This window comes from Rhincodon typus, chromosome 3, assembly GCF_021869965.1.
Source record: "Rhincodon typus isolate 14 chromosome 3, sRhiTyp1.1, whole genome shotgun sequence".
NCBI classification, from domain to species: domain Eukaryota; kingdom Metazoa; phylum Chordata; class Chondrichthyes; order Orectolobiformes; family Rhincodontidae; genus Rhincodon; species Rhincodon typus.
The window spans coordinates 12,733,629-12,756,114 of record NC_063334.1 but is presented as its reverse complement, the minus strand read 5'-3'; the positions used below and the strand labels follow the sequence as shown (position 1 = coordinate 12,756,114).

The following is a 22,486-nucleotide window of genomic DNA, read 5'->3' as shown; positions in this document are numbered from 1 at the left end:
GGCAATTTAGCATAGCCAATCCATCTAATCTGCAAATTTTTGGACTGTGGGAGGAAACCGGACCACCTGGAGGAAATCCAAACAGACACGGGGAGAATGTACAAACTCCACACAGACAGTCACCCGAGGCTGGAATCAAACACCAGCCCTTGGCGCTGTGAGGCAGCAGTGCTAACCACTGAGTCACCGTGTCACCTGAAATAGTATATCGGGGCTATTCCCAAGTAATTTTGAGCATACACACGAGTATTTGGAGATCACAGTATTTAACAGATATAAGAATCAACGTCAACCCTTTATTTGAAAAGGGGCTACTTAAATTTGGCCATGCAGGAGTTAGTTAATTTGCTGTAGAACAACCTTTCAATAGCGCACCAAACATAATGGAGAGCACCTCAGGCAACACAAATATGATTCAACAGAAAATGATCAGAAATATAAGTAAAAAGTACTGAAATTACTAAGCAGGTACAGCAGCATTTATAGAGAGCATAATTAACATTTCAGCTCAGTAATCTTTCATCAAAACGAGGAACTTCACAGATGCTGCATGACACACTGATTATTTCCACCATTTTCTGTTTTTAATTAAGACTGTCAGCATTGACTGTGCTCTGCTTTCAAACAAATGAACAGATTTATTACTTTAAGCAAATGAAAGGTGAGAGTGGGACTCAAATTTGGAGTAATAGTTAACCAGATTAACCAATTGTACATTTTAATTGCGTAGCCCTGTATTAGAAGAAATGTGCTTAAATCCATGAGATATGATTTAGAGTCGATTCGTTCTCATGTCAACAGATGCAACAGAAGAAACAGATTGTGCAATGCAGGGTTATCCCATGCACACTGCCTCCAGTGCAGGCAACTCATGGTAGTCTCATCATTGGGCCAGAAGGTCCAAGTGAAAGTTCCACCTATCCCAGACATTTGTTGTAATATGTCTGAATAAGTTGATTAAAAATATCTATTAAGTCCCATTTTAAGTTGCTCAGGTTCAAGGTGTTTTGCTTTAACATTGGCCAATTAAATTGGAACAGGATTTTCATTTAGTGCTGGGAGTTTAGTTCTAATGTCATTATGTGCCAGGTCAGGTGTAGGGTCATGTGATCTGATTGGCAACATTTTGGAATGACCTCTCCTGCTCCCTGAGCCCTCTTGATTGATTGTCATGTGTACCTAACTAAAGTGAAAAGCTTTGTTTACGAGGAGTACAAGCAGATCACAGTAGGCAAGGATGGATCAGAGGGTGATCACTGCCTTCTACTTGATCCTGACCACCTCTGTCGCCACCAAACATCCCACTCTCTGAGCAAGCTGTCATGACGTAATGAGTGGTGTGCCATAGGGATCAGCACTAGTCCTTCAACTGTTGCCTAAATGACTTGGAAGGTATGGTTGCCAAGCTTCATCATGACACAAAGATAGACAGGAAAAAAAAATGAAGAAGAGGACAAAGATAGGTTGTGAGTTGGCCAAGATGTGGAAAAAGGATCTAATGTGGGAAAATGAGAAATTGTCCATTTTGGCAGGAAAAATAAAAATGAAGATTATCTAAATGAGAAGAAATTTTGCAGGGCTTTGAGTTGCAGAGAGATTCAGATATCTTGATGCATGAATCACAAAAGGTAAGTTTGCAGGTGCAGCAAAAAGCCTAGACAATGCTATAATTTATCACGAGAAAAACTAGTACAAAAGTAAGAGGTTAATGTTTCAGTTATACAGGGCACTGGTGAGGCCACTTTTGGAATACTGTGTGCAGCACTGGAAGAACATAACTGCACTGGAAGCAGTTCAGAGAAGGCTTACCAGACAAAACAAGTGTACAAGTGAAGGACAGATTAGTCAGGTCACACTTACAGCTGCTGGAGATTTGCAGAGTAAGAGGTGACTTGACTAAAACACGCAAAAATTCTGAGGAATCTTGACAGGGGCAACGTGGAAAGGATGTTTCCTCTTATGGGACAATCTAGAAATCAGTGTCCCTGTTTAAAAATCAGGGGTCACCCATTTAAAACAAGGTTAGACTAAATTTTTTCACTCAGAGGGCTTGAGAGTCTTCAGAATTCTTCCTGAAAAGGGCGGTGGGAGTAGTCTTTGAATATTTTAAAGGCAGAATTAGGTAGATTTGCATTAAGAGTGGGGTTAAAAGGTAATCAGGGCTACGTGGGAATACAGGTCTGAGCTCACCACCAGGTCAGCTATGCTCTTACTGACTGGCCTACTCTTGCTCCTTGTTCATATGTTTATATGTCCTTGACAAAGACTGAAATATTTTATATTAAACTTCTCTATTTTAAATTTGTTCTTTGATAAGAAATATCTGACAGAATCTAATTACTGCTTTTACACAGATTTTACATGGGAAAATCTGACTTGCTTAAATTTGTTACATTTGTCACAAACAAGGAAGTGGTAGACACCAGCCATGGCACTTAGCACTAGGAGTCAAGCCTCAAGAACCTGGATTCAGTGCTCTAACAAGCTCCAGAACTTCACCAAAAAAAAATGAGCAAGGTCAGTGGGTGCATCATTAAATATTATTTCCCAGCAAGTGCACCATTATTCTCTCTCAAGCTTAAAACACACTTTCACTCAGCTGCCAACAATCTCTACTGAGCAAGGCTCAGACATAAGTAATAGCTTCACCTCACACTGCACTGCTGCAAGCTACATTCTGTTCTCAGCTTACATGCAACACAGTTATTTAACCGTGACAACATCATCACTCAAACAAGCTGCACCACCCTTACTAGTACATTTCCCTTTCCTGGCAGGGAAAGGAGGACACAATGGAGCGGTGGCAATGTAACAGGTGCTAACCTGCAGGGCACAGGCACGACGTGTTTTTTTCCTCAACAGAGGAGACGGTCTCTGTCTCATTGGAGCACGCTCTGTAGAGACAGTGGCCTCTGAATCCAAAGAAAGTGGCAGCAACCTTGTACTCAATCCTCAGCCTCACACACCATTTTCATCATCCAGTAATGTCTTCTGATTCAGATGCTACAGTTGCTGTAAACACGCACCTCTTTACCTTCCTGTCCCCTCACTGCATTTGTGAACTAATCTCTTGAGGTATCCAAGAAATACCACCTGGCTAGGCCATGGTAGAAAACCAACGGGAGGAAGAGCAAGATAATGACGACAATGAAATAGAAGCATCACAATCTTGCACACAATAGTCACCAGCTCAAATTGTGCATGTAAATTATGGGATAGTTTAAAGGCAGGATTGACACATAACCAGTCACAATGGACTTGGCACAGTGTACAGGAACCTGCTAGCCAGACTGCAAGGTCATATTTAAGTTCTAGTCTACAGGACATAATTAAGCTAATTGATGGGATAGGTTACAAATGAAAGCTAACAGGTTTGCAACGTTGACGAGACTGCTAGAAAGCCTGAGTGCATGTAAAGCAGCATGGAGATGTCTAGTACCACCTTCTCATATGGCTTTGTGCAGAGTTTCCAGCCCAATTCCTCCAGCATGAAAGTAGCAGCTAAACCTTTGATCATTGATTACTGCAGAATGTTCAGTAGTGTTTACAATTTCTCAGATACTGAAGCAGTCGGTGCTCACAGCAGCAAGATCTGGACAACAGACTTAGGCTCACAAGTGCCAGGTAATGGTCAACTCCCACAGGAAAATAACTAACTTGCCTTAACATGCCAATGGCACTGCCATCTCCTTATCCCTACCACTGACATCCTATGGAAGGGTCACCATTGACTACAACTTAACTTGGCTAGCCATGTAAATAATGTAGCTACAAGAGCAGAGGCAGATATTCTTCTGGATCTCCACAAGCTATTCACCATTAGAAGGTATAAGGTAGGAGTGCAACGAAAGTGCCATTTGCCCAGATGAATGAGTTCTAACAAAATGCTAAGCACCATCCAGGACAAAACAGCTCCATGACTGGTACCCTATTCACCTCTCCACAATGACCCATCTTTGCTGCATTATGCATCACCCACAAGTGCGCTACAGGAATGTGTCAAGATTTCTTTGCCAGCACTTTCTAAATCTCTGTCTGATACTACCTGCAAGATTATTGCCAATAGATGCTGACAACACCACTGCTAAATTTCCATTTAAGTCATACACTATCCTCACTTGGAAAACTGTATCGTCATTCCAAAGCATCATTCTGTGAAATTCTGAAATGCCTACTGAATGCACAGTGCATGTACCTTCATTACACAGATTGCTGCGATTCAAGCATGCTTTTCGTAAAACTTTGAGACTCGGTATAATTGAGGTCACTCAAAACTCCACAGTGCATGGCCTAACTCACATGAAATCTGATTCAACAATCAGCCCTGCAACTGATGCACGACACTAGTTCCGGGTTATGATTGGATTTAAAAACTTTGATCCTTATTTTCAAAGCCTTTGTGTTCTTGCCCATCCTAAACTCTATCCACCAGCCCTACTACCCTTGAAGATATTTTCATCCCAAACCCCCCTTCCAATTCTTTCTTCAAGCATCTTCAGTTTTAAGTGCCCTGTCTTTTGTGGCCGTTCATTCTCCTGCCTAGGTCCCAAGGTCTAGAATTCCCTTCTTTATCCTCTTCAACCATTCTTCCTTCTTAAAACTGACCTCTTCATCAAGGACATCTGCAATAATACCGTCTTACATGTTTGATGTCAAATTTTGTTTAATAAATATTCCTGTGCATTACCTTGGGATGTTTTAGCAAAAAAACACAAGTTGCTGTGTTGACATATAGTGCACTTCTGGAAACTTGTAGAGAGATGGAAATAGAACCAATATAGGCTTTCAAAAGCAAATGGAATAAATGGTTGCAAATAAATATTTTACAGGACATTGGGGAAAGACCAAGAGTGGCACTAATTGGATAGTTGTTTCAAAGAGGCACAATAGATATGAATAGCTCAAAGTTTTTTTTGCATTATATACAGTCTTAAATAACTCTGCATGCAAGCTTAATTTGTGATATTGAAAACAATCCAAACATTTTTCGCAAATCACTTATTAAGATTTTACCTTTTTGTCTTTCTCAGAACCATCTGTAAGGAGAATTCCCTTAGCTTGCATGTGCCTGTATAGAATCTTCTGTAGAGAAGACATGTCACATTTGATGACATACTCAACCTGAAAGTAAAATTCAGACTGGTTATACAAAGTCAATACAAACTAAAAAAGGATCTATAACAGATAGAAAATATTTATGTTAAATGTGTTTGAGTGTTAGTGAAGAAAGCTTTGTCAAAGCTTTTCAGCTTATATCAATTAGGATCATTTTCAAGAAATACCAAAGTAAAGGGAAAACATATTTATTCCAAACGAGTGGAGGGTGTTGACTGACTGGCAAGTGGACTCCGATTGGTAAATACTGTCCCATTCTGAATAGAATAGCATTCCAAATTCCTTGTGGCACAAGTCCATTCGGTACAGTTTTTGCAGTGCAAAGCATTTTAAGGTGCATTTAAGAAGCTACAGGAGGTCCATGCAGCAATGGGAGAAATGAGAAGGAACAGAGCTATGGAATGACCTGTGGATTATAGTGACCAATGAAATTACAGTCGTTTGGTTCCTCAACTCTAATCAAATTGACTCTCTCCTTGAACCTCTGGAAAACAACTTACTCAAAAGAAATTAGCAGCAACTTTATAGAAACATCATTATTAAAGCAATTTTTCTAGATTTAATTCTGACGCAAAAAAGGTTTACTTCTAAATGACCAATTCTGGGCTTCTCAAAACCTTTACAGAAAACATTATAACCTTTTCTGGTAATTGGGATTCCACTTCTTTTTTCAGCCTTCTCAGAAGGAAAGGACGCAGCACTTTATGAAGACGACGAATTATCAGGATTGTTTCCTCTTCGTTTAAGTCGACCTGCAAGACACATAATCCAGAAGAGATTCTGGCTTAGTTATCCTGCTCAAAGACTGTGTTTAAATTAGATTTGCTACAAAGTTTTACAAAGCATGTCCTGGCCTCTTCCACTTGAGGGAAAAATGTGTCAAAAAGTGTTAAAATGATGTATGCCACACCTAGACAAATGGACATCTTGAGACTGCTAAATAAAAACCGAAAGAACTGCAGATGCTGTAAATTAGGAACAAAAACAGAAGTTGCTGGAAAAGCTCAGCAGGTCTGGCTGCCAGACCTGCTAAGCTTTTCCAGCAACTTCTGTTTTTGATCTTGAGACTGCTACTGCTAATGTAACAAAAAAGGATGGAGAGAAGATAAAGTACTGCCTAGTTGTATAAAGTTTATTCTTAATTCTGGGGGTCAGATAGCTCAGTTGGCTGGGCGGCAGTTTTGCAAACCAGAGTGACACCAATTCCCACACTGACTGAGTTACCATGAAGATACCACCCTCTCAATCTCATCCATGTGCCCGAGACTTGGCCACCCTCAGGTTAAGCCACCACCAGTTGTCACATTATATTGAGAGAGCAGCCCTACGGTTTTCTGGGAGTAAGGCAACTTTTGTTTATTCTTACTTCTGCAAACTGAAGTTCTAAGCCCTTAATACAAAAATTATGTGCACAAAAGTTACTAAGAAATTATCTAGTACTAAATCTTTTGTTTGGATAAATGCACTATATCTTATATTAAGAACATAAACCAGAAAGGTACCCAGGTTTTGCTCATTTAAAATATGTCAATTGAGTTATTCCAATTAGTTTTAGCACCCTAGCCTTAGTTGCAGGAAAGGCAAGTATATAACAAAACAAAACCTATTTCTGAGATAGTCGGAACTGCAGATGCTGGAGAATCTGAGATAACAAGGTGTGGAGCTGGATGAACACAGCAGGCCAAGCAGCATCAGAGGAGCAGGAAAGCTGACGTTTCGGGCCTAGACCCTTCATCTACAAATTGTCAGGGTTTAGTGCCATTATTTTCCTCAATACTTTCTCGCTAATTATTGCATCTGTCTGTTACCTCTTATGCCGTCTTTTGACTTTAGTATTTTTGGAATAGTGTCCTTCTTGAAGACTAAAGCATTTATTTGTTCACTTACAGTTTGATTCCTCATTTCCCTAATATCACGCCAAAGGAACCATATTCATGAAGGTGTCCCTGTTTTTTTAGTTAAAAAACATCTTTTCTATTACTTGTCTAGACCCTTCTTCAGAAAGTTTCAATATCTTACCAGGCTGGCATTGCAGTTCCGAGTAATTGTCAGATACACTGATACAACAACAATAAAGTCCATCTTCATTTCTGAAGGAGGGTCTAGGCCCGAAACGTCAGCCTTCCTGCTCCTCTGATGCTGCTTGGCCTGCTGTGTTCATCCAGCTCTGCACCTTGTTATCTCAAAACCTATTTCTAATGCTTATTTCCCCCAGTGGATATCGGATGAAAACAGGATCAGGTTTAACTTTGTTTTCCCAGGCAATTACATCAATATCAACTTTGCTAGAGTTAATGGTTAGTTGAGGGCAACAGTAACAGAAGGCTGGCAAGTCCATAAAATTCTGTTTAACATAGAGATTCAGCAATAACATGGTTCAGAAAGAAAAGATGTTTATCAAATAGACTCATCAAATTTTGGATTCTCTACCTTGGCCTGAAAGACCTTCATGACTGCAATCAATGAGATTCGGAGTTTCCTCATTACTTCCATTGCCTGATATTTTATTAAAATTCCTCATTTTTGCTTCTAAAACTACGGCAGATGTGTTTTTTCAACAAATTTATTAAACTGAAAACAGTGCAAGTATTATCTAAATTCATTAGATCAATCTTTGCTATACCTCCATATCCCACTTTTTAATTCCCTAAATTATATGTTACAATTGATTTCAAAGCAGCCACAAAAGTCGATTTGCTTCTGAATCTGCAATATTTCAATGGAAGAAAAGAAACACTTCATACATTACAGATGCACATTTTTCAGAATTGATATGGTTAGATTATATGCATGCTATATAATTGTGCTGAATCTTTTTGGACGTTTATATTTCTTAGATGTAAAATGTAACGGTTTAAATACAACTGCAAAGCTCAAGCAGCATGATCTTTACCCTTTCTCCAGTCATTGCAAATGGAGCATTAAACCACTGCTCAAAGGTGCTGCAGCTTTTGAAGATAGTAGGCAAGAGGAAGTTTAGAAGAGCCCAAAGTTCAGGGAGTTTGTTCTGCAATGGAGTTCCTGTTAAAAGGACCCGGCGAGGTGCAACGTAGTGAGTGTTCAACACCTGGGTCAGTTTACAGTGATGATTCTTCATACGATGACCCTCATCTACAATCATGTATTTCCATCGAAGCTGCAACATAAGGGAAACATCTGGTGAATTAGAACATGTGTCATAATTCTATGAAATGTTGCTGAAAATGCCTAGAAACTGTGCAATAAATTCATAAATTGCAAAAAGAAAATCTTAATTCAGTCATAATTTTGCCTCTACAGAAAAAAATCAAGTTAATAAAATTTTGAATTTTGTAAATAACCTTTATCCTTCATTCCTTTCCTTGAGACTCCTCATTAATGAGGCAGATACTTCTGAAACTGATTATAATAAAACAAAGGACCACAGATGCTGAAGATCTGAAAGAAAAACAGAAACTGCTGGGAGAAACTCAGCAGGTTTGGCAGCAGTGGAGACAAAGCAGAGTTACATTGAGCACAGTTCCGAAAAAGGCTCATGCGACTTGAAATGTTAACTGTCTGCTTCTTCTCCGCAGAAGCTGCAAGCCCTGAGTTTGTTTCTGGAACTGAAGTTTGGAATCTCAACACCTACCTCAACAGGAGAAAAGAAAAATGAATGTTAATTTCCAAGTGTCATTGTCATAGTGGCCCTAGAAGGCTCAGGATATCCAGCCATTCACTATTGTTAGAAAAAGTTTGCCAAATATTAGAAATCAATCTCACCTTAGCAAGCACATGTTTGTCCTTAATAATATATTCATATGTGGTTAAAAGAACGTTGAATTTTCCACTGCGCAGTTGCGGAATAAATGACCGGCGGAGAGCTGGTGTACCCTTAGAAAGAATGAGAATTATGTTACCTTGACACACCAGTTAGTATTTACTTGGTTTTCTACTATAAAGCTGTTAAATTTATAGAAAATCTGTGCAGTTCATGCAAAATAAAATATATTTGCAGCTGCTGTAATATGAAGGTATCTTGCATTAATTTGTTTCTTTAGAAAATAAATAACACTGGTGGCTTCTAAAAGCTTTAGACACAAGTTTCCAGTAAAACTGTTCCGTTAGGTTTACTCACTGTCGTTCAGTACATATTTATCAGCAGTTCTTCCTAGCATCATGCCTAAGCTCAACCTGTTCACTGCAGAATGTAAAGAAAACTAATGTATAATTAGTTTTAAAATATGCCAGCTTCTAAACGAGTATACTGTTCATAGAAATGTGAATTCTAGCTGAGGCCTTACATAAAATTAAATAAAGGACATCTAGAAATAGCTTTTCTTACGCACTGGAAAATGTAAAGTAGCTCTCTACAACTCCAACTACTTGGAAGTAAATTAATAACAAAAAGCCACATACAGAACTGAAAGCAATAGGGAAAAAAAAATCACAGTACACCTTCTACAACAAAGACAAAAATAAAAACAAACCTTGTAAGAAATCTTCACAACAGATGGGGCCCATTTATCGAACTCATACACCCAGTTGGATAAAGTTCTAAAACGGAGAGAAATGCCCAACTTAATACTTCACCCAAAACACAGTTATTTCATTTTTAAATACTACGAAAAGTTCAAATAGAGACAAGCTTCTAACTACATCTCATTGGCAAAGTCACATTGTCATTTTTGCAAAGATCATGCGCAACGCCATCCGAGTATATACTGGGTTCCAAATATGTTAAGGAATATCAATAAATTGTCAACCAGATACAAAAACAGAAATTGCTGGAGAAAATCAGCAGATCCGGCCGCATTTGCGGACAGAAACCAGAGCTAACTTTTCAAGTCCAGTGACACTTCTTCAGAAGTGCTGTTGTGTGTGTTGCAGATCTCCAGCATCCACAGTTTGTTTTATTTTAGTGACTAATTTACAATAAATCAGATTTGATGTAGAAAGAATAAACTTTGAAAGCTGGACTGAAAAAGTAGTACTGGAGACTTGAATTTTATGTGAAACATTTAGTTTGAAAATACTAAATTTCTTTACAAAATATTTAGGTTTTCTAAAAAAAATTTTTAAAGACCAAACAGGGTTCATATATGGAAATACAGTTGTGCACTTAACAATACATGACAGCTGCAAGTCACAAAAGCAACCTGCTACATATTTTTGCTAACAGTATTACAGGAGTTAAAGCCTGTAAAGCTATACATCAATTTGTCATGTATGGCATGCAAGGCCTATCTTAAGATTTGCACAACTATATGCCACGAAAAGTGGGATATGCCTTCCCAGAGTCAAGGTACAGGAATTCTTAATATAAAATGTATCTATGATAAATTTCCTCTGTTTTGTTCTGTCAATTTAATTATGAAGAAATTATTCCAAATTATAAAGTTACCCCAATTAAGGAAAACCATTTTAATAATTCCTTAAGTTAGACGGTTCCATGAATGAACAGAAAAAGTTAGTCAGATTTAACTTAGTTTGTTATATGTCTATGAAAATAGTTCTGCATGGATTGTACAAAGCCCTCAGCAAGTCATTTTACATCAAAATCAAAAAGTTAATCTTCAATCATGAAATACTTTGATTTAACTTTATATGGTAATAATTAATTACCTTATAATGACATGCACATAGTCTGAACTTTTCCTTCCAGCAAGCCTTAAGTCAGAACGGTCCAATCAGCTTCTGGTTAAAATGTGGCCCCAGTGATGTCTAGTGGCAGTCTGGGTGATGGTTGTGTGGTGTGAGGAGGTGGATGAATTTTTTTTCCCATGTTTGAGATGGTCATTTGGCATTTCTGCGGCAAAAAGGTTAACTGCCTTTTATAAGTCTAAGTCTGAAAGTTATAACTAGATGAACTGTGGTGTGAGTTCCTAATTATCAGCAGAATTATGAATATTGTTGAAGACTGCAGGGTCATGAACAAACAATTCTACCTCTCCCTTGACCAGAGAGAAGATCTAGCATCTATGTCTGGATCAAAGATTCTGACAGGACCCAAAGTAAGCATCAAAAAAAAGATTACTAGTGGGTAGGTGCTGCATCACAGCTATAATGAAGACTTTCTGGATGACTGGGAAGTGGCAGAGGGGGCAGTAATTGGACACATTAAGTTAAACCTGGATTCTGTGGGTAGGAAGAATGTTCTATATTTTTTGGTGGTTTCCAATCCTTTGGCTGTGATGCAACAGGCTGACTAGGGGAGCAAATACCTCTGGAACACACATCTCCATAACGGTTGGATCAATCTATCAATTCAGCCCAAAGCCATTGACATACAAGTTATTGTTTTCTAGTATTTAAACCAGAAAATGTAGATAAACATAGCCACAACACGACTGTCATTGCACAAACAGTAAAACAAAAATGTTATATAGGACTGCGGATGCTGGAAATTCCTGGAGCAACTCAACAGATATGACAGCAGCTTTGAATAGAAACAGTGTTAACGTTGAATCCCGTGAAAATAACCACTGCATTTTTCCTCTGCAGCACTAGGGATTGCACTGCATACTCCCTTTCAATGTGTGTATAAAATTACAACAAAAAAAGTTGTAAATTTAGATTTTATATCCAGCAACATCAAGTAAAGAGCTGATAACCATTGCCCTTTATCAAGTTATGTCACAGTTAGAAAATAATGTACAGTTTTGCTGACTCAGCAAAATGACCAGTTTCACATGGCAGAGGGCAAGTGGCTTAAGGTAGGTTATTCCCCAAAGAGATCAAGTACAACTCCTGACCAGCTAATCAAAAATATAAAATCAGTTCACACTTAGACCAAAATAAACGTCCAGATTACAATACTTTTATCAGACTTACGAGAGGGGTACAATAATGAGATAGGGTCCATTGAGTCTCTTGTGTTCCATCAGGTAGGTGATGAGTGCAATAGTCTGGATTGTCTTTCCAAGTCCCATCTCGTCAGCCAGAATTCCATTCAGATTGTTATTGTAAAGAGAAACCAGCCACTCAAGCCCTTGAAGCTAAAATTTGTGATAAAAGAAAGCTTACTTATGGTACAGCAGATATTATTTCTCCCAAAAAAAAACTTTGTACGCTAACATTTCAACTTTAATCATATACATTATACTTCAACCATGGTAGTTTAAAAGTGACTTGTCATGAACTGCACAGGGATCATACTCAAGCTCATACATACAGATTTACAATTATAAAGTTGTTTGTAGACCTCAACCAAAAGAAATTCACAGAATGCAAGTTGCTTCTTGGGCATTGAGAATTTGTTTTAAACTCATCTAAAAAGTAGATGAAGTAGGACAAAATTTCCCTTGGCCCACCTCATCCATGACGCAAAATAATTAATTCTTTCAAGTTTTCTATTTTCAAAACTCCTGGGAATAGTGGTACACAACCTCTCTCCACCAGGATCTGGATGACATTTAAAGGCTGGAGTCCTTTGTTACCATCACAAAGCCAATCCAATACAAGCTAGATCGATAAACAATGATAATAGTAACTGTATTTCCACCTCTGTTTGACAGACACTGGCGATTTTGTAGTTTAGAATAGTAAAACCTTGTTAAAATATGCTTTACTACAGGTAGATTCTTGATCAGTAGAGGAAATCAAGGGTTGCAGTGAAAGGGCAGGCAAGTGGACATGATGTGTGCAGTTGGGTCAGCCATGATTATGTTGAATGGCAGAGCAGGCTCGAGGGGCTGAATGGCCTACTCCTGTTCCTATTTATGGTCTTATCGTTAAAACAGATGGATTTAACATCCTTACACATCACTCTACAAAGGTTTGCAATGTATTCTTCTATAATTTAGAACACAAAAACATTAACAGGAACCAGCTATTTACAAGGCCACTTCAAGTTAATTATCTCTAAGATACAAAGCAATATTTTAGTGTTGTGTATATTTATTGGAAGTAATGAGAGACATACACAGTTCTGAAATAAATATTATACTGCTGAGTACTGTTCCTCAATATTCATCTCCCTGACAATGCTGACATCAATTGCATCATACTGTTACCCTACACTTGTACAATAGCCATTTCTGTTTTATTTGAATAATTATTGCTGACACAATGGCCCAAACAGTATGGGCTGACAGGCTATTCAAGCTTGGAACAGGCATTTATCCACTTGCTTAAACATTTAATTTTTGGTGAGGAATAGAATATTACTGCTGAGTTCCAGCCTTCAAAGTAATGCATATTTAATTTGTGCAAAGGGAAAAACAAAACACTGTATATCAAAAAATATTACTATAACGCCTAGTTGAAACTACTCATACATAATGGTCCAGAAATTCCAATGGGGAAATAGCTGTTGCAGCAGCATGGACTGGAATTCAGCATCAGGATCACGTGGAAATCCAGATGCAGTTGACTCCATAGAATTGCCTGACAAGTTGAAATTTCCTTGGGAAAGTCTAACTTGTGGAACCCTCCAAAAATAGCTTCCAATTAGGAGTTACAGTCAAAAATTTCGGATTGTTCTGACTTGTGTGAGCTTAACTGATAAGTCAGGAAAGGTTAGAAGATTGAAAACCTGCTTTAATACCTGGGTAACTATTAAACTAAACCCCTTACTGAACCCGATCCTCCATTACTCCCCATCTCAAATACCATCCCTGGCCCATCAGACTTGACACCTGACTCCCCACTGCACATGATACAAACTTACCACCATTTTTTCCAACCCAGGCCAGCCCCTTGCCCCAGCCGAACTCTTCAATCCATCCTAATTCTGCACTCACTGGGCACTCTATCTTACCCCCACTCCTGGCCAACATCCATAAGACCATACAAAATAGGAACAGAAATAGACCGTTCAGCTCCTCAAGCCTGCTTATCCACTCAATAGGATCCTGGTTAAATCCTACATTCCTCATGTCCAATTTCCTGCCCTTTTCTCCATTATTCTTGATTTCCCAACTGATCTCAGCTTTAAAAAGGTACACAAGACTCTATTCCCACAGCATTTGGTGGCAAGGAGTTCCAAAGATACACAACCCCCAGAAAAGAAATGCCTGCTTATTCCAGTCTTAAATTTGTGCCTCTCCACACCCACTTTACATACTTTCTGTAGCTTTCAAAGTAACAAAGACCCTCTGAAATGTAAGAATCAGGAATCTAGTGATGAAAAAAGGGAGTGGTTTTCACACTGGCTGCAAGCATTCCCAGATTTATCTTTGCTGTTATGGAATAAAAATCTCCTGGCCAGGAAATTTGAGGGCAGAACTGATCAAAGTGCAAATGTCTATTCTTTTGTTCCATCAGGATCGGGAATAGGTTCTCTGATCTGGTGCTTTGAATATTCTCATTTCATTCTCATCTCTGTACTTACCTGGTACTGTTTAAGTGATCCATTGATCAACAAAGCTGATTGCTTCTCTACCCTTTCTGTGACGGCATGTGCCACTGCATAATATGACTGCGAACCTTTCATTCCTGCTCGCATGCTGTATTCATCATCAACATCTTGTTTAGCACATCTAAAATCAAAAAGATAACAATCATACTTGCCCACTTATGCAAAACAGCCCTTGAAACAAGACAGTTATCTTCTTATTGGGAAATCCAGAACTAGTGTTCTTCCTCAAGTGAAACAGAGCAAATGCCACTTCTACAGAATGCTGACATAGCTGTTTCAGTTGAACACCATTCCTGTGTAATTATTATCTTTTAAAAGATAGAGGCTCCAGGTAACACTACTGTCCAACTGGCTCCAAGCAAGTTGGCTTGCCACTGGTCTCTCAAAAACTGGTATTGTGCAATATTGAAAAATACTGATAGCTTGATCCCAATGAAGCCACCAAGACAGCACACAGTGTGGAATTTTAGAGCCAAACTGTGCAAACAGAAACTTGCATCGGCCAAGAACAAACTTTCACTTTCTTGATTCTACATAAATAACTATTCCTCACGGACTACAGTGCAACTGGGATTGGTGGCCACTACGGAACAGTGGCCTAACAGTGGAGCCCAAGACATGTGAGTAGGGTGGTTTTGCCAGGCCCTCACAGGAGGGACTGGTGAGGAGGCAAGGAGGAGGATTTAGGGGCCAATTTGTAAGAGAAAGACAGTTCTCTAGGACCCTTCAATTCCACCGGTGGAATGCCCAATAAGGAAGAATATCATCTCTTAGTCAGGCATCAGACCTAACAGCCGGGGTTTTACTGGTGCTGTACACTTGACCTGACCCTCAATCTATTGTTGATTAAGTATTAGAGGATGTACAAGCACAAGCGATGACAACCGGGCAGGAAAGCCATCCTTGAGCCTTTCATTGGAGGGAGTCAGGAAGGCAATCAGGTTTCCAAATTGATCATCTGGCTCCCACCTTCAGGCATGAGGCCATTCATTACCTTCCGAGTCCCTGGACAGAATTTAAGTTTGAGATTAAATAGGCAATTCTACTGCAGCATTCTGGACAAGCCCAATATTGTTAAGGAGGAGGATGGAATCAAAGCCAAGACTTCAGTTTGTGCCAGGAGTCAAAAATGACTTCTTGGATGCTTCTTGGAGCATTAAGTGGCTGTGGAACTACCGTAATCAGTGGGGTTGTGCTTATGACTGACTCCTCCAGTGGCAGGACAGACGCATCCCAAAATATCCTGCTCTTGCAGTCGAGAATGAAATAATCTGGCAAAGGGTCTCAGTCTGAAAAAGTAAACCTTTTCAGACACTGAGGGATTTATGGATAAACCATCAGGTTAAAGCTGATTTTCCTGCAGTACACTTAATGTGATACAGGAGGTCTCAGTCATGCTTGCAGCTTCACATTTCCACCACTCGATGGCACTTACAATTGACAAATACTCTCATATTGATATGTTGTACATATTATGAAGAATAATGCAAGCATCCGTTTGACATGTTCATTGCTTTTAGTGTTTTTATTAAGTATATGTTTGACAGTTTTTGATCCTGTTAACTCCTTGCTATTTTGGACATCTTCTTCCACTTCAGATGCAATTGTTAGCTTCTTTTAAAATTATCAAATTTGAGCTTGATGGTTGTAGTTATGTTGGAAAAATTATTTAGAATCTTATTGGTAATAAAATGGGACATGATAGATAGGAAGTGCAAATGGATGTTTTTAGTTAATAAAATGTCTGACTTTGCTGTGTTTGGCGGCAGACTCAAATTGCAAGTCTCCCAATAGCAATTCCTTGAAAATTAAACTTGCAATCCAAGATAAATTATTTTAATACATACTCAATTATCTGCTTTGCAAAGAAGTCAGGTACATCTTCAATATTAGGAACGATAATCTTCTTTTCTTCATTATCAGGTGCAACTGGGGCTTCTTCATCTTCCTCCTCAAAAACAAAAATCCAACAAGCCTTATACTTGAACCAACAATGCATGAGACGTGACATCAATGGGAACACTTTCGCCTCAGTGCAGTAGCAGTGGGATGAAACAAACTGAAAGGACATACTGAAGAATTACATCATAAGGATATGATTAATAAAACAGTCAACCAGGAGTTTCTGTTCCTTTGACAATAAACTCTTGAACACAAAGTAATAGAGCACATTTAACTTAATAGGTTGTGGAATTTTGTTAAAAGAAAAGCACAGTGGAGCTCCAATGCAGTATGATGTGACATAACAGATGTTCAGATAAACAATGTCCTATTCAGAAATCCTTGATCTCATGCCAGGTAGTCACAAAGAAAAATGCCAATCAACCAACCAAGACTGATTTCTCATGCAGCATGCAATTAGCTATGTATTTCCAGGAGTAGCCTATATGCCAGTTCATCATTCAATTAAAATATTGGCTAACCTGAACCTCAATTCCATCTACCCAATTTTCACAAAAGGGGAAATTCCATGCCTGACAAAATTATTAGCAGTCTGAGGAGATAACAAGTAGGATAGATAAAGAGGAAGCAGTGGAAGTAATATATTTGGGCATTCAGATGACGTTTGATAAGGTACCGAAAACAATAAGTGTTGGAGATCACAGTGGATCAGGCAGCATCCCTGGACAGAAAGCAAGTTAATGTTTAGAGTCTAGGTAACTCTTCATCAGGTACTACTCAATAGGCTACTTATTAAGTGTTCATGGTGTTGGAGGTACATTAGCATGGATAGAGCATTAGCTAACTAATAGAAGACAGAATAAAACAAAGAACTGCGGATGCTGGAGAAAATGATGATGTTTTAGTTCTGAAGAGGAGTGATTGGACTCGAAACATCAATTCTGCTTTCTTCCCACAAAAAGGTGCCAGACCTGCTGAGTTACTCCAGCAATTTCCATTTTTGTAACAGAAGGCAGAGTTGGTATAAGGGAGGTATTTTCAGGATGGCAACCAGTAACCAGTTGATCACCACATCAATGAGTGTTGAGGCCACGGTTATTTACAACATAATATATTAAAGACTTGGATGAGGCAAATGAATGTAAAAAAGCCACCTCAAGAATGAAACAAAACTAAGCAGGTGAGCAAGTGCTGAGGATGACAAAGAGTCTGCAATGGGATGTAGACAGGTTAAATGAATGGGCAAAAAGACTTGGCAGTTGGAATAGAATGTTGGAAGGAGATTGACAGGAAGAATAGAGAAGTTGGTTATTATTTAAATGGAGAAAGACTGCAGGGAGCTACAGAACAAATGAGATTTGGAAGATCTCATGTGTAAATCACACGAAGCTAGCATGCAAGTTCAGCAGGTCACAGGGAAGTCAAATGGAATATTGGCCTTTCTTTCAAAGAGAATGGAGTATAAGAGTAGGAAAGGTTGCTAAAACTACACTAGGCACAATTCAGACCACAGTGGAATACAGTGAACAATCTTGAGGAAAGATATATTGGCAATGGAAGCAGTCCAGAGGAGGTTTACTACATTGATCCTAAGTATGAAGGGACTGTCTTATGAGGAGAGATTGAGTAGGTTGGACTTTTATTCACTGGAGTTCAGAAGAATGAGAAGCGAACTCAGTGAAACATACAAGATTCTTTGGATAAATATGGAAAGGTTCCTTCTAGGAGAGTCTGGGACCAGTGGGCATAATCTCAGAATAAGGGACCGCCCATTTAAGACAGAGATGGAGAAGAATTTCTTTTGAGGACAATGAATCTGTGGAATTCTTTACCAGAGAGGACTGGCAAGCTATGTTGTTGACTTTTCAAAGCTGAGATGGACAGGTTTTTTTTAAACCAGTAAGAAAATCAAGGGCTTTGGGGGAAAAAGACAGGAAAATAGTGTTGAGGATTATCAAATCAGCCATGATCTAAGTGAATGCTGGCACAGACTCAGTGGGCTGAATGGCCTTATTCTGTTCTTTTGTGTGTTGGCAACTTTGTTTCATATTCCTCGATATTCTTAAATCAAGAAAAAAATAATTGCCAAGTATTAAAATTTTCAATAAATCTAGCAACTACAGCAATTTAAAAAGGTCAGAGCTTCAGATTTCTACTATTCAACTCACAAAGAACTACCTTCTTTCCTGAGTACAGTGTTGATATGTTTTCTATACTATTTTTGACACAAGTTGCAATATTCCTCATCAATATTTTTACACAATACCAAATTTTTTTTTGAACAATAAATAGGGAAATGAGGGTAGCGAAAAAAAATTCAACATGACTTATTAATACTGAAATTTTGTAAAGACAACAGTGGAAAGAAAACTCAATTTTGTTTGCAATTGGAAATTGATCAACCCAGAACAATGCAAGTTCCACAAATTTCCAAAATACTCAAACTTCCAACAGGGATTTAAAAAAGAGATCCGCTTGAATTGACATGGAGGAGAATAATAATTCAACTCATCCCATTTAGTGAATTATGAATTTTCAAAAGAAAATGGCAAGAGAGGGGAAGAGTTCCCACTTTGGGTTAAAACAATGCTGGTTGATCAAGTTTTCTTTTAGGCTCCCCTCAAACTGCACATCATTAAACATAAAAGATGCCATATAATAATTGAATTGGGCATATTTTACAAGTTGTTTTCAATGTTGCTTTAGAAATTCCTCAATGCATTTGAGGGGGATAACTTTGTGCAGTTTAATACAGCTCAAAATGGATCTGTCACAAACTATAGCCACTTTTACTCTTTGTATTAACACACTAACTACAAAAAACAATATTTTCAGAGCCTCCCCAAAGGTCAATATAAGTAGTGAAAATACCAGATGGTGACTATTTCCTCTTGGGCAAGTCACCAGTTTTAAGAGCATTTAACACCTTCATTTTGAAAAAGGAAATCTATTTCAAAAGATTGCAGAAAATCTAATTACGTTGGAAGCAATCAACGCAAAAGAAGTTTGCTGTTTTCCACTCGTTACACTAATTTCAGGTGAATTGCATCAAAGAAACCAGCAAATCCCTAGGCCAGTAAGTAAAAGTATTAGAAAGATAAGGTGACAGTGGTGTTTTGTCATCCAAGTAAATTAAGTCCTACCTTACAGTAAGCTTTGTATAAGTCAAGATAACAGCTACTCAATTTAAATAACTTAGAGAACCCCTGGCTATTGGTTCAACATACTTTATAAAACCACTGTCTGAAACCATCCTCAATCCATACTGTTAGTTCTAACTGTGCTTAATCTCAAAATTGGTGAGCAGCCAGAAAGTAAATCCTTGGTAATAGCTGTCACCGTTGCTAGTTTTCTCAAGAGGCCTTGGAGAAGTGGGCCTTCTGTAGCATGTTTTTTTAATATACAAACAACCTGATTTTGGATTTTTTCAAATGAAATGGCTACATTAACACACACAGGAGATCTTCTAATCTCACAATTGAACAGACTGCCTGAAGCAAACCTTTGGGTTCTTTTATTCATGTATATGATGTGCAAATCACTTGCAAGGCCAGCATTTATCACCCATCCCCAGTTGTCCTTGAGACGGTGGTGGTAATCTGCCTCTTGAACCAGTGGTGTTGGTACACTCAGTGCTGTTGGGGAGGTCCCAACAACAGTGAATGCCAAAACATTGCATAAGCATTGAAAGAAAAACGAACATGCACCGGGATCTATGCTCACATCTAAGTGTCAAAATGAATTCAGCAGAATCAGCTGAAAGCAAATTTTTCTCCAGAAAGGATTAGTTTCCAGCCAATTTGAAAAGCTTAAAACCATAATATGAATACTTTCAGCAATGATGCTAATAAATGCCACCAATGGGTTTACAATAAAAAAAATTGAACACAGAATTTTAAGTTAGCTGATGTCAAACAAGGAAAAGCTGGAAAGCACTGTAATTAGTCTCAGCATTCTAATGCTAGGAGTAGAAAGGGTTCCCATTTGTGACCATTATAAAGTAATCCCTGCTATTAATTCAGGTTTGCGGGTGCAAGTAGAGAACAATTCAGCTTTTGCCACGATTTCTTCCAAATTAAGTAGTTTATTGATATCGATACAAAGACTCTTGGGGGATCATGGTGATTTGATAGAGGTATTTCCAAGCAAATGAACCTCAAAAAGTTTGTACCATCATAAGACAGGGGCAAGAACTTCCAAAGGAGAAGAAAATTTATAGAAGACAAAATTAAAATAAAGTACATACCTCCTCTTCATACTCTGAACCACTCTCCTCACTGTCTGATCGTGGAGCTACTTCATACCTAAGCAGATATAAAAAGTCAACAGGTTTAGAAAGTCGTGAGGTTACTATCAGTACTAAAAGATTCAATATAACTAAATATATATCACTTTAAATGCAAAACCATGATGAAGCTTACAAAAATGAAGGTGAATTATGGATAACCTGGACAAATAGCCTTTGGTTTTCTTTTCAAAGCATGAAAACAGCTTTTGATTTTTCCCACTTATAATCAGAAGGAAGGAAGCTACTTTGTTTACTAGTTTAAATTTAGTTCCAGAATGCATCACATAAATTAGGCCATTTTTGACATAAATTCTATTCATATCTATTTAGGTTTCTCTTAACAGAGAAATAGTGTCAGGCTGAATTTTCCCATTTTTAGCAAAGTCACTTCAGTGTGCTTCATGGTGACTGGTCCGTCACGGCCCATGGTGACTTTTCTCACATACTCTCTGCTCTTCATCTTATTCAATTATCTTCTTTAGCCCCATCCTATGGGATCATGTTGCAGGAGAATCAGAGGTGCTCACCCCTGCTGCAACTTTCACGCTGCTGACACCATGTTTCAGCTCCAGCTACACAACACTTCAGATATGGTAAGCCAGAGAGTGCCCTGCATGTGATCCCAGAGGAAAAGTCCAGAAAGGTAGGTTAGCTTCTTGGTTTGACAACCGGTTCCCGGAGGTACTGACAGACAAATCAGTGGGAAAAAAAGCACAGTACTTCTTCCTGCTGACCAAAGGAAACCATAACACCAGGTTCAGCCAGCTGGGACATGGGTAGCACAGAGGTCAGTACAGGGTCCTGGGTGAAATGCAAATTCACACTAACTCAGCCAATGCACATTCTTCTCTCATAGGCTCAAGGACTAGTACACTCAGTATCACATGCATAATGTGCACCCAGCTCACCATCCCAAGTTACTTACCCTTCCTGCCCACTTAGCCTCCTGCTCACTTACTGCAGACACTACACTACCTCTCCTGCTTCTCCACAAAACTGTTCTTCCATCTATCATATTCAATCTCTCACTGGCCCACTCCCCTTCGGACTGATGTTGCCACAGCTCCCCAACTGACACAGCCATAATCACCAGACTGGTTTGTATTTGACCTGCAAGTGTGAACCTGGTCCAGTTCCTGGACTTCAAAAACATAATGTGGAGATGCTAGTGTTGGACTGGGGTGGACAGGGTCAGAAGTCATAGGAGACTAGGTTTTGATCACTTGCAGAAACTTGTTATTCAGCCTGTTGACAATCCACTCGCACCATTTGTACTATCTTTTGATCTCAGTCTATAAATTCCATGCCTGTATGCTTCCCTTGACTTCACCTGACAAAGGAGCAGCACTCCAAAGGCTCGTGATTTCAAATAAACCTATTGGACTATAACATGGTGTCATGTGACTTCTGACCTTCAAAAACATAGATCCCAAACTCTGATACGACCAAGTGCCTGACTGACTGTGGCCAAACCCTCCTAGACTGAAATCAGATGAGCCTCTTGACAGATTGTGGCAGTAAACCTGCCTGACTATAATCCCATTTCCTCACTCTAAGGAGTGCTTCCCCTTTGACTTTCAGACATGGAAATTGGTTTGAAGTACATGTTGTGAATTTTCTGTGTAAACAACGATGCTACACAACAGCACGCCCACACCCTTCACTGTTCAATGTTCTGTGTGACAATCTGCCTGCCTCTCACTACAGGCAATACAAGCCTCAGAGGCTGGAGGCCTCCAAACAATTTCCCTTATTTAAGAGATAGTAGGAACTGCAGACGCTGGAGAATCTGAGATAACAAGGTGTAGAGCTGGATGAACATAGCAGGCCAAGCAGCATCAGAGGAGCAGGAAGGCTGGCGT

General features: G+C 38.9%; 1 protein-coding gene across 4 annotated transcripts in view; it reads right to left on the bottom strand.

Moving 5' to 3' along the window:
- The window catches only part of smarca2 (SWI/SNF related, matrix associated, actin dependent regulator of chromatin, subfamily a, member 2), a 107,781-nt gene that overhangs the window by 47,262 nt on the left and 38,033 nt on the right, over nt 1–22,486 (bottom strand). For 2 of the 4 annotated variants that reach the window (XM_048594541.1, XM_048594552.1), the window contains exons 12-20: nt 20,583–20,640; nt 16,282–16,385; nt 14,408–14,555; nt 11,908–12,071; nt 9,564–9,630; nt 8,857–8,967; nt 8,009–8,251; nt 5,754–5,867; nt 5,014–5,121 (exon numbers count right to left, since the gene is read on the bottom strand). In XM_048594541.1, coding sequence (XP_048450498.1) covers nt 5,014–5,121; nt 5,754–5,867; nt 8,009–8,251; nt 8,857–8,967; nt 9,564–9,630; nt 11,908–12,071; nt 14,408–14,555; nt 16,282–16,385; nt 20,583–20,640 — 1,117 coding nt within the window. The remainder of the gene's footprint in view (nt 1–5,013; nt 5,122–5,753; nt 5,868–8,008; nt 8,252–8,856; nt 8,968–9,563; nt 9,631–11,907; nt 12,072–14,407; nt 14,556–16,281; nt 16,386–20,582; nt 20,641–22,486) is intronic. The other 2 variants (XM_048594548.1, XM_048594557.1) reach the window with 1 other exon arrangement.